The following is a 13384-nucleotide window of genomic DNA, read 5'->3' as shown; positions in this document are numbered from 1 at the left end:
AGTTAACATGTAAGTGTATAATGCCATTTTGATATTTTTTTTTATTAGTTAACTGAGTATTAGAAAATAATCAGTGTTCTTGGCAAGAGCCTGGAATATGTTCAAATCAGACAGTTGGTCTCGTTAAGTCCCTCTGCAATGAAGTAAGTAAAAAATGTCAACTAAGAAGTTGTTTTTATTGAGATACCTGGACAGATATGAAATAGAACTTACCAGGACCTGAAAGCTTTACATCTGAAACATGATCATTATATATCTGCTCAGGTAGCATATAAAAAAAAAACACATGCCAGAGCTGGTCTCTGACTCCAGAGCTTTTAGTATCTTATCTAGACTGTGCATCAACTTTGAGTCATAAATAAGTTATGCATGCTTCCTTTTCTATATTACTTAGTTTGAATGGCAGCCACAATGATCCACTACGGTGCAATGTATCCCAATCTAACATCTTGCCTTACAGGAAATTTATAATGAAGAATGTACATTTTCTAATCATTGAAAATATATTATTTAACAAAGAAGCCCTCTGAAAAGTAATTATATTTATCTAATAAGTGAATGTTCCTCCCAGAAACTGTGTGTGAAGCCAGGTGGGGCACTTAATAAGTGGGGGGTAATTTCCTGCAATTTGGTGAAAAAAATTTCTGCTTTTTCTGCACCAATTTATGGTGGAAATGTCTTATTATATAAAGGGAAACACAAAATTCAGGTGGCAGGTGATTCAATATATATATATATAATAGAATATAATGTTGTGAGGCTCTCAAGCATTCTTTATTGGTTTTAAATATTTTTATCCTGTAGATCAACTTATTCAATATCATCCCTGCTGAGTCAACACTTTTCATCTCAGTGATAAATTAATAATTGAATCCGTTTTAATTCAGTTATTGACTAGACTTTATTAGCTCATCTGTTAAGGTGGGCGATATTGACTACCAGCCTCGAAAACCCAGCTGTATTCTAACTTTATCTTAGCTCTCTTATTAGCTAGGCTCCTTACATGCTTGCTATTAACCTCTTGAAGCTGGGTCTCCGACATTGACAGCCTTGTGTTGGACTGATTTGTGCAGTGGTGTTCATGAGGGAGAGAGAGCGAGAGGGACGAGAGAGAGGGACGAGCACGAGGATGTTCTGCGCAAATATGCGCTGCCTGCAGCTCTGCAATCAAATACCTTGTAAAACGAATCAAAAATCAATGTGGCGGTCAGCGTTGATATTTTGGCAGGCCGCCACAAATAATTGAACGTATAGTAAACTGCTGTAACTTATCTGCTCATGTTCAAAACTCTCTGCACATTCACAATCTCTCCCATGTATTTCCCAGAGATTACAAATTAAACGCCATGTGGGTAAAATTTTACAAATAATACTCTGACTTCCTGTTCCCGTGAAGGCAGCATGGAGCTGCACCACAAGTTGCTGACAAAAAAATACACAGTCTCGTCCAGTCGCAGTGGACTAAACTGTCAGGTTTTAATGTTGCAGACCACAGTTTTTTTGCAAGTATTTTAAAGTTTAAACTCGTATTGTTGTGAATCTTTGGTGTAAACTCGCCTTAGAATTTTCAACTATCAAACGCCCAGCAAAAGCAGCTCAGCCCCCCTTTCCAAAATATTGCTTCCAGCGCCCCCCATCGTCCTCGGGACGTCCCCTGGGGGGGGCGGTACCGCCCCGGTTGAGAAACACGATACTAGAGTTAACTGACAACATTATTCTTCTATTTGTTCAATACCTGTGTCATGAAACACAGCTTTTATCAGTCAGCCATGTTGGCTTTTGCTGGTACTGCTGATTACTTCATTCTTCTCTCAAACTTGGCGGAACTGGCCTGAATTAAATTATCATTACAGGACCTCCTGCGCCGGGACATGCTGTACTACAAGGGTCGGGTGGACATGGACCATATGGAGGTGATAGATGTGGAGGATGGCAAGGAGAAGGACTTCAATATCAGTGTGAAGAATGCCCTGAAGCTGCGGTCGCTGGCTGGTGACGAAATCCACCTCCTGTGTGCCAAGAAGCCAGAGCAGAAACAGCGCTGGTTCCGAGCCTTTGCTGATGAGAGGATTCACGTCCAGCATGACCGTGAGACAGGTCAGATAAATGCACAGTGTAGAGTTCACAGTGATGAAATGTTGAAAATCCAACTTAAAATCTTTACAGCCCATTAAGGGGAGACACCGCAGGCAAAAACATTGTTTTATCATGCAATTTTGAGATTTTGGTCTACTTTGCTTCCTTAACATGTCTTCTTTCAGACTAGTGGGGAAAAAAGTTTGTGTGTGATGTGTTATTTTGAGGGGACAGCAAATTTACACTGTTATAATATAAGATGTACACTCACTACTTTACATTGTAGCAAATTGCCATTTCTTCAGTGTTGTCACATGAAAAGATATATTCAAATATTTGCACAAATGTGAGGGTGTACTCACTTTTGTGAGATACTGTACATTTTGCCTCTGTGCATTTGTAGATTTTACCCAAAAGTAACATTCTACTGAAACATCTCCTGCAGTGAATCGCTTTAATGATTATGTGATCTCTGGCTTGGCTCAAGACAACAGGGGGCCCTAGGCAAGATTTTCTTTGGGGGCCCTCCTTACTTTGCCTGGAGCCGAGAACTATGAATTAAAACTTTGAACAGATAATTTCGGTCAGTGCTATGCATAATTACAGTAATCACAACCAGTTGTCAAAAATACCTTCAAGTAACATATACACTACTGACAGTAGTGCATGAGAAAAATCTGGCTCCCCTGGCTCCTTCTTCTGATCATAATGCATTTGCAATAATCCACTGCTCCTGGCTCAAAGGAGCCTCTCATCCCGCTGTTAGGTGTTTTCGCAGCTGCCTCTAAAGCTGCCCAGGGCCGTGAATGTTGGAGGGGCGTTTTATAGAAGACGAGTCCATGCGAGAGAGACCGGGGTCTTGGTTAGACTCTCTCCATGGAGAGTAAGCCCTATGTGAGATGAGGTTTTGTAGGGCAACTGGCTCCTTCTTCTGGGTTTGGTGGTAGAGGCTTCGCATTGTATGTTCAATTGTTACCAACTGCTGCTTTCCAAGTTCATTTATTGAAATATTCTTGGTACCAAGTGTTTTGATTTTTCATGCAGAGTTTCCTGATCTGAACTGGAAACTGGAAGTGGGAGAGTTCAAAGTCTTTAGTAGAGGGGGGGAACCAAAAGGTACTATATTGAAGCCAATACAAAGCGCTGCTTATATTAGTACTGCAGGAATGCTCTTTTACGGGCCCTAAATATGTACACAATCATTATATTTCTGATGGATGGTTGGATGGATGGATGGATTGAGTAAGGTGTTGATGTGAGAGTAGCATGGGCCTGGAAAGGCAGTATGTCCTAGAGACCTATTGTCTGGGACTATAGTTGGTTGTTTTCCTTGTGTTCGTTAGACATAAGTTTCCATATGATCATATGAAGAGTTTAGTACTTAATTTCTTTTTTTATCTTAGTGTTTTTCCATGTTGTTAATTTTTTGACAGTCAACATTTGAAGAGCTACACTTTGCACTTGACTGGCGACCTGTGGTAGATGAAGTATTCAGATCCTTTACTTAAAGGTTTAGTGTGTAATATTTAGGAGGATCTTTTGACAAAAATGCAAATGTTGGGCAGATTACTCAGAAATTGTAATGAGTTACTTTTTACTTATTTCTCCTTTAAAAAGTAATAATATTACTTTACTTATTACTGGGTATTAAAAGTAAATAGTAACATGTACCCTGCCTTTTGCCCGATGCCAGCTAGGACTGGCTCCAGCCCCCCGCGACCCTGTACGCAGGATAAGCGGTTGACGATGGATGGATGAATGGAGTAACGTTACTATTACTTTCAACACCTCACCCCACCCTTAAAAGTGACGTAAAACCTGTTCAGCAACTCATTTTAAAAATGAATCCACTTTACTGGAACAATAATTAACCATAGTCTCTCAGACCAGAGGATGCTGTATGATATAGGCTATGGACATAGGCTATTTAAAAATTATAAAAAACAAAGCAGGTCTTTCCCAACATTTTAACGAATCGCGTATTCATAACAACATGAAGGAGTAAAATTTTTATAGTACATAACGTTTCTTAAAACCACTGGCTGAAATATAAAAAACAAAACAAGATTCTTCCAACTTGTTAAACTAATAGCATATTCATAACAATGAGTAGGATTTTTACAAAACATATTACTTTTTAACGCCATTGGCTTAATGCCACTCTCTCCCGCCGAGTGGAAACATCACTGGCAGTTGCGATTAGCTTAACATGATCTGTCCATTGAGGAAGGGGGCCACTGTTCTGGCTGGAATTTGCTGGGCCCTACGCAATTGCATGTTCAGGGTATAGGGCGAAACTAACCGACAACACCTGTGAACAGGCAGAAATGTCACGAAAAAAACCACAAATGTTAACTTCAGCACTTCTGATAAAGTGCTGCTTACAGTCCCCAAGAGAGCAAGTCAGGGCTTCAGTTTTTAATGTCACGTTTTTATAGTATACTGAAACTCCTGTATAGGTCCGCTTTGGCACAAAAATCATCCTGACTCACAGCGCGAGGTGGGTCCACGTCACTCGCTGGTGTTTTTCGCGGTAATACAAAAAAAGAGAGTGTCAATTTTCCAGAGATTACACATTAAACAACATGTCTTCCTGTTCCCATGAAGGCAGCATGGAGCTGCACCACAAGTTGCTGGCAAAAAATACACTGTCTCGTCCAGTCGCAGTGGACTAAACTGGTAGGTTTTAATGTTGCAGACCACAGTTTTTTTGCAAGTATTTTAAAGGGGGCCACTGTTCTGGCTGGAATTTGCTGGGCCCTACGCAATTGCATCTTCAGGGTATAGGGCAGGTCGGTGCTGTGTGATCCAGCATCCCTCCACTGCATCTTCATCAATACTTTAATACCCTCAGTTGGCAGTGTGTCAGGAAATCCCACAGAATAAGTGCGTACCTGGCGTGAGCGGGGTAGGGGTGGTAGTAAGAGAAATGGACATTATTCAGCAATATTTTGATTTTAGGTTTGTATGTCTGTTTCCATGTTTATCTGTTGGTTTTATACTTTATATTAATAACTGTTGAAACCATTAATAAAAATAAAACATTTGCTAACTGCTATATTTTTTCTGCTACATCTTGTCATTTTTCAACAGAAATGTATGTTAATTTAACTGTAGACTTTTCTTGTAAAAAAACATTTATGTTTACATTAACTGTTACTCACCAATACCTACTGTGTGTGTAACAAACATGTTGAATGCATTTCCTTCCTTCTTAACAGTTTTATAACTGACACAATTTATTTTTTATTTTTTCTGAACTCATTACTACACATAAACACAACCCCAGGTTTTTGTTTAAGACAGTGGATCAGCTGGTAAACCCAACCCCTCCTTGTGCCTCAGCTGGAAGTAATGATGCAACAAGAGAGTTTTAACCAGTTTTATCCCATTGACTTGTCTGAGCTTTTAAAAACAGTATCACAAATGAGAGTGTCCTCCAGCCCACTTGATGTAATACCTACAAAGTTTTTACTGAAAGTAATAGATTCTGTTGGGCCCCATTTGATCTTTGTTTTCAACAGCTCCCTATCCACTGGTTGTGTCCCTGATTATTTTAAAATGGCTTGCGTGAACCCACTTTTAAAGAAACCTGGTTTAGATCCCTCCCTCCCACAAAATTTTAGACCAATTTCAAAACTGCCTTTTATTGCAAAGATTCTAGAAAGAATTGTGTCCAAACAGCTGCTCACTGTACTGGAAAATAACAAAATATTTGAAAAGTTTCAGTCTGGTTTCAGGAAGTACCACAGCACTGAGACTGCCCTGCTTAAAGTCACCAATGACCTTTTAATGTCTGCTGATGAATGCATGTGCTCAGTCCTGGTACTCCTGGACCTTAGCGCTGCTTTTGACACCATTGATCACACCATCATGTTAGACAGACTGAGGCAGTGGGTGGGGATCTCTGGTACTGCCCTAGAATGGTTTTCATCCTACCTGTCAAATAGGAAGTTTTGCGTGTCTGTAAACAACTATGTCTCTTCCTTCTGTCCAGTTAAATATGGTGTGCCTCAGGGGTCGGTCTTAGGACCCATTTTGTTTTCCTTGTATCTGCTTCCCCTTGGACATATTATCCATAAACATGGCATTTCTTTTCATATTTATGCTGATGACACACAAATATACTTGCCCGTCAGATCCACAGACCCTGGAATGCTGAGTTCACTTAACAACTGCCTTTGTGAATTTGAAAAATGGATGTCAAATAATTTCCTCCAGCTGAACTCAGACAAAACAGAAATCCTGGTCATCGGGTCCCAGCAGATGGCAAAACAAATACTGCCATCTTCCCTAGTAAATCACATTAAGCCTGTGGCAAAGAACCTTGGTGTTTGGTTTGATAGTAATTAAATAAATAAATTAATAAATGAGCAGAACGCCACAAAGCTTGTTCAATCATGTTTTTATCAACTTAGAAATATAGCAAAAATTCGATCTATATTAACTTTTAAGGACACCAAGGCCTTCATCTCATCACGCCTGGATTATTGCAACAGCCTTTTCACCTGTTTAACCCAAAAATCTATTGATCGACTCCAGACTGTCCAGAACTCAGCTGCCAGGCTTTTAACCAGAACAAAGAAATATGACCACATTACTCCTATTTTAGCTTCATTACACTGGCTCCCAGTATGTTTTAAAATTCTATTGATAATTTTAAAGCTCTTCATGGCCTCTCGCCTTGTTATATTTCTGAACTTTTAGTCCCATACACACCAGCACGTACCTTGAGATCCTCGGGCAGAGGTCTGTTGTCTGTTCCAGAGTCTCGACTGAAAACTAAAGGGGACAGAGCGTTTGCTCTGGAACAGCCTGCCCGAGGAAATCAGGTCAGCTGAGTCAATGAACTCTTTTAAGTCCCTTCTTAAAACATACTTTTATAGGAGAGCCTTTCCCGATCTTATTTGACTTTATTTTATCCCTTTTATTTTACTCGGTTTTACTAATTTTATATTTATCTTAAACGTGTATTTTAGTCTTTTCTTTTCTTTATCTTGTATTGTTTTTGTATTATTGTTTCTTGGGTATTATTGTCTTTACACTTGTTAAAGCACTTGTTTTTGAAAAGTGCTCTACAAATAAAGATTATTATTATTATTATTATTATTGTTTATTAGCTTGCAGTCTTCTTCACTGGCTTTGATGGCACATTTGTGTGTTTCTTGTTCTCATGTTCTCATGTTACCAACACTTGTTGATCAGTGACATAGTGTGAAATCATTGTCTGGTATCTAGTAACTAAGTTTTCTATTGTAATTTTGTTTTAAGTTTTCCCCATGAAACTCTGTTAATTGAGAAAGCTTCATAGTGATACTATTACTTTTCTCGTCTCAGGCTTTTCTCTCACAGAGGTCCAGAAGAAGCAGGCCATGCTGAATGCCTGCAAAAGCCATCCAGCTGGGAAACCCAAAGGTATGCAGTCCAGGGTTCAAATAAGGTCGATTAATTGGATTTCATGGACTTCAGTACTTGCCAGTAGGCACTAAGCACCTGCAACTGAGTCTTAGTGTAGTGTTTGTATTAGTGTAGATTTACATCCTTTTATAATGTTCACAAGTTTTATTTCCTTTTGTCAAGGAATAAATACCTTACAAATCACGCAGATCACAGAAGTATCAGTGGTGAATACACAAAAGGATTGTATGTTTTTTGCTGCTGTTAAACAGGCACAAACAAGACAAAAAGAAACCGTGTAATACTCAAGGTACTCGCCAAGGGTGAAATGTACCCCTTACTGCACTGCCAAATAGTCTCGGTGCTCCGCTAATATGCATATATTTAGTGCAAAATTTGTCCCTTTCATGCAGTTACATTGAAATTATTGGCATCTTCAGAGATATTGTTGTAAATGAAGCCCAATTATAAGGGGTGTCACAGGATGACGATACAAAACAATGGTTACGCACAAAGAACAAACAGTATATACCATTGTGTATCCAAATACACAATAAAACACTAGTACACTAATACACATCAATAAAAGGAATGTGGAGTACTTGGTAAAAATTAAATTCAGATTAAACATCAGATTAAAATGGTGGGAGAGAACAATTAAAAATAAGGGACAGAATCAGGTAAAAGCCACAGAAAAAAGGTATGTCTTTAAATTAGATTTGAAGTGGGACAGGACTTGATGTTAGACGGAAGACTATTCCAAAGCCTGGGGGCAGCAACAGAAAAGGCCCGGTCACCTTTAGTTGTAAGGCGTGAGAAGGGTACTAAGAGGAGTTGTAGGGAAGATGACCTACGGACCCTAGGAGCAAAATATTGAATTAGCATATCAGTAATGGATTGTGGAGCTAAGAAAGCGGTTTCTTTGTTCCAGTTAAAAGTCTAGTAGCTGCATTTTGAACCATTTGTTGTCGGGACAGTGTTGAATAGGTCAACCCCATGTACAGGGAATTACAGTGGTCCATCCGTGAGGTGATAAGCGCATGTATAACTGTTTCCAGGTCTCTATGGGATAAAAATGGCTTCAATTTGGCTATGGTTCTAAGCTCATTAAAAAAACTGCCCTTCGCGACACTACTTTTTTGTTTGTAAAAATTCAAAGAAGTATCCATAAACAGACATAGATTCTTAACTACATTGTGCAGGTTTGTAGTCAGAGGACCAAGCGAATTGCTTAAGCTAGTGAAAGAGCTCGGAGGGCCAAATAGATTTACCTCAGTTTTGTTTTCATTAAGTTGAAGGAAATTCCTCGCAATACAATCTGTGTTCTTTGATTGGAGAGAGTAGTTACATAGCCAGCAAAAAAACAAATAACTGAACTGAACTGCTTTTACTGTTGATTAATTGATATTATATTAATTAATTCATGACGGATGACTCACCTGGAAGATATAATGAATGCACAATTCTTTTCAGCTTCTCTTATTTCAATGATATCTCATAAGAATGTTATAAAGTAAAGATATTTATCTCCTTCTCCTCAGCGGTGACCAGACCCTACTATGACTTTCTCCTGCGACAGAAGCACCCCTCTCTCCCCACTGCTTTGCCCCAGCAGCAGGTCTTCATGCTGGCTGAGCCCAAGCGCAAAACCTCCACCTTCTGGCACAACATTGGCAGACTGACACCTTTCAAGAAGTAAATAAAAATCCAATAGGAAGGAAAAAGGAAAAGAAAAGCTGTGGAGAGAAGGAACAGAGGAGGAGAAAGAGAGAAGCTCTCTGCTCGTGCCTGAACAGACCTTTTTAATTCTTTACTCGCTCTTCTTTCCTACACATAAAAATGCCCTAACTGACATACTGATTTATTGTATAGATGAGGATGATTACGATGAGATTATTCTTTTGAAAGCACTTTATAGGTTGGTTAACAATCACACTTGAGAATGGTCTACTGGAGACACTGAGTCAAACATGGACGGTACAGTCTTGCTTAACTTACTTCCTTCAATCAAGCATTGGGTACTAATACTACTACCGTACTGCTGCGAGTCAGCGTGGGACTCCTGACTGTGCTGACTCTGTGAAGACGTTGGCTGTCGACAAAACTGTGTCGTTTATTTTCTCTGTTCTATTGTTTTATGGTTTGACAGATGCCAAGTGTTCACAGTGCCAGACTATTTGTTTTTATATTTGTTTTGTTTTGTGTCTGCTTATGAATTAAAAGGGAAAATTGTGTGTGTGCGCGTGTGTGTGTGTGTGGGGGGGCATTTTGAATTATAGAATTTTCAAAATCATTTCAGCTCGTTTTTTAAGTTTTTCTCCATATGCCAGGATTTAGTTCTGTATGTCTCTGGTGAATTTGTGGTATTGTGCAAACACTTCATCAAAGAAATCAAACACAGCCCAAAAAAAGATTAAACTCATCATAGAGTAGGAGCTTTTTCTTCAAAAACACAGCAACCCACACACTCCGACAACACACATTCTTCGAGTCTGATCCTTGACTCTTACTCTTATCCTTATACCTACCATGTCAATAAAATAAACAACCTGTTCTTTTTTTTAAGTGCCATTTGACATGTGTCATGGATGATGTACAATGACATGCATGGATGTGATGGAAAAAATACTGTGAAGAATATTTTTGTATCTCTGAAGAACCCTGCTATATTTAACCAGATTCAGGAACTGAGGTTTCACTGTGCTACTAGGCTGACAGCATCTCTCTCTCTCTCTCTCAAACACACACACACACACACACACACACACACACACACACACACACACACACACACACACACTCCTTTACCTACCTGTATTTCTTCTATCCAATATACCTGCTCTGTGGTCTGGTCCCCATTATAATCTAATTTTAGATCAATGCAGCCCAGTTATATAGTTCTGTAAGTGCATTCAGTGAAATGTACTTCTTTCACCTTTATGTTCAAAGTTTTGGCTTCTGAAAATATGAAATATTAAACATTCTTATGCTGACTCGTGACCATCAGTGGGGGTGATTATTATTTTATTTCACACTGAAGTGTTGTTTTCTGTGCAATATGAAGGTCAGTTTGCAGACTCTTGAAACTTGATTAAATTGTGTCATGCATGTGTAATGCAAAACCCCACACTACATTCTATGGCAATGGTAAAAAAAAAAAATTCTTTCTACAATATATGCACAGGTTACGGTAATTTTATGTCCATAGGACCTTACAACAAGGGCTGGGTATCAAACAAACAAATACTTTTTAGGTGCTGACTGAAAAGTATCCATAGCAGAGTATCTGCATAGTATAGTACTAAAATTGGCATTAATTGTGTGTCTACTTATTCTTTGATTCGATATTTTCTGTTTTACGCTAGATTGTATTTAAAAGATTTATTGTACGGCTGCTTTTTGTTAATACAAAATGGATCACTGATGTATAAGTCAGGTTTGGCTTATTTTGTTAAACCTATTGGTGTAATATTTACAGTTGCGGTCAATAGTTTTGAGAATGACACCACTTCAATTTTTTAAAGCCTGCTGCCTCAGTATTTATGTTGGAAATTTGCATATACTACAGAATGCTATGAAGAGTGCTCAGATCCATTGGAAATAATTTCAAAGTCCCTCTTTGCCATGATAATGAACTTAATCCCAAAACAGTATTTCTACTGCATTTCAGCCCCGCCACAAAACGACCAGCTGACATAATGTCCATGATTCTCTCGTTAACACAGGTGAGAGTGTTGAGACCCGAAAAGTAAAAAATCTACAAATCTCCTTTTCTAACCACTTTTCCTTGAACTCGATGGAAAACGTCATGAGATCAAGGAAAGAAGGAGAATTCATAAGGACTTAGGAAAAGAGGACAGTGGGTCTAAGAGAATGCGAATTAGGTAGTCACTAATGGACAGGGTTATCACATTGAGAATGTTTGCTCACATTCACCCTCCTGCCCACCCATATTTATCAACATGAATCCCAACTGTATGTAAATGCAGTGTTTCCCACAGAATGACAGCATAACTGTGGCTAGTGAGAGAGGGAGCGACGGGGTGAGGGGAGATGCTGAGAGAATATATGCGCTGCACGGATCTCTGTGATCATTTACCCATTTTAAATTGTAACAAAATCAATTGAAAATCAGTGTTGATAATGTGTCAGGCCGCCACAAATAAATCAGTGTGTGGGAAAGCCTACTGTAGAGGTTATCCAGCTTGATCTTTGCCTTTATTAAGGCCAGGGTGCCAGCATCTGTGACTGAAGTAAAATAAATTAATGATATTGCTGAAGGCTGGCAATACATAACGTGAGGCTACACGCTGCAACATTACATTTAAGGTGAGAGACTTTTTAGTTTTTCAGAAGTGAGTACACCTCTAAGTGAAAATGTACAAATTGGGCACACTTTCCTTCAACACAGAGTGGTTAGTATGAGGTCACTGAGGTCCGAACCTCAGTAATTATAGCCTTTGTATGTGTAAAAAAAACCAAAACATTGATAATACGATAAACTTAAATGAACGGCATGCGGGTGCAGCTGATTATAGGCTACCGTCTCTCATTTCAACTTCAGCTCTCAGTGTCCACACTTGGGGAAAGACAATAAGCACATGAAAACCTTGTGCATGCAATAACTGAGAGCACCACTGTTTGCGGGCAGAATTTTGGATGAAACCTTTGACTTTCGGGGTAGATGAAATAGGGTGAAGCGTCTCCCCATTAAGACGCTGAGCACATTTACGCATGGGGCATAGCAGCATAACTTCATATTTAAATCTCATGACACGCCGGCAGGATCGGTCAGAATTTTATGTTAATGTTCTGTGTTCTCCACATCCAAAAGGTCTCACAGACAGTCCAGGTTCATACAGTGAACCTGTTTGGAGTAAAGCAGCTGTCATCTTGATCAATCCTGAGCTCCATTAGTGTGTCTAAATTATTTTAGAAGGTAAAAGTTGAATTCATTTTCCTATGGAGAGTTTGCTCTGTCTTTCCTGTCAAGTTTATAACTATAGTTTTAAGTTTTGCTGCATAAATGTCCTATGGTATTTGTTGTGACATACTGCGCCTATGGAAACATTTAAAATGACTGACAGCAGCTTCTCTAAAGAAAGCAAACATTAAAGAAAATACAATAAAGAAACTACTTGGACCAGCAGAGGTGGGGGAAAAAAAATTTAAGTTGGATGAAGGGCCGTTGGATGATTTGTGCATAAATGATTTGGTTAGCCTACTGCAAGAGCTGTTCTTTTTGTATAGGCTTCGCCCTCTAAGGCTATCGCTATTGGGTTTACCCTCTGCGTGCCTGTGTGGCACCGAGAAGAGTTGTCTTCGCCCACCCACAGCGTGGGCCTCTCCTACGTCCGCACCTTGTATATGTGGCACGGCGGACCAGGAAGGGGGGGAATTGAAATACTGTTAAACCTCTTATTAACTGAAGAAGAGAAAGGCATATAGGGACGTTACTGATGAGGCAGAGATGTGATTCAGTATAAACAAACACCACAAACACCAACCACAACCACAGCAGGGACAGATCAAAAAGCAGAGAGAGAGCAAGGGAACACAGGTGTCTTATACAGCCTAAGCCTAATAAGGAGGTTGGCCAGGGGAGGAGTTAAGTCTAGGCTGCATTCAACACCACCACACCTTAACCTGCACTTGGGGAATCTTTCCCCACCACATATATATACAACGGTGAGACCTGGCCATCGGATCCCATTTTTCTTCAGCTCTGAACTGTCTAAAGAGCAGAAGATTTTCAGTCAGAAAAGAAGAGCGATGTCTTCTACCGAGCAGGACGGGACGCCACTACATTTGTACATGTGTGTGCCGTCCGTGACGTGTTGAATCTTGTTGCTCTTGTGGAAGTTGTTGACCAAGCACGCATTTCCCACACTGTGTGAGCCAGCTGCCGTTA

At 39.6% G+C, this 13384-nt stretch overlaps 1 protein-coding gene across 3 annotated transcripts in view; it reads left to right on the top strand.

The window, feature by feature from the left end:
- Nucleotides 1–10479, top strand: part of arhgef4 (Rho guanine nucleotide exchange factor (GEF) 4) — a 182463-nt gene extending 171984 nt beyond the window's left edge. For all 3 annotated transcript variants that reach the window (XM_038723510.1, XM_038723517.1, XM_038723527.1), the window contains 3 exons: nucleotides 1854–2097; nucleotides 7414–7491; nucleotides 9015–10479. In XM_038723510.1, coding sequence (XP_038579438.1) covers nucleotides 1854–2097; nucleotides 7414–7491; nucleotides 9015–9172 — 480 coding nt within the window. In that variant the 3' untranslated portion in view covers nucleotides 9173–10479. The remainder of the gene's footprint in view (nucleotides 1–1853; nucleotides 2098–7413; nucleotides 7492–9014) is intronic.
- Nucleotides 10480–13384: the final 2905 nt, after the last annotated feature.

Source organism: Micropterus salmoides, unplaced genomic scaffold, assembly GCF_014851395.1.
Source record: "Micropterus salmoides isolate LMB-PRFRI ecotype aquatic unplaced genomic scaffold, ASM1485139v1 Ms_hic_scaffold_1, whole genome shotgun sequence".
Taxonomy (NCBI): domain Eukaryota; kingdom Metazoa; phylum Chordata; class Actinopteri; order Centrarchiformes; family Centrarchidae; genus Micropterus; species Micropterus salmoides.
Note: the sequence above shows the minus strand (reverse complement) of the source record. Positions and strands in the feature narration are given on the sequence as shown.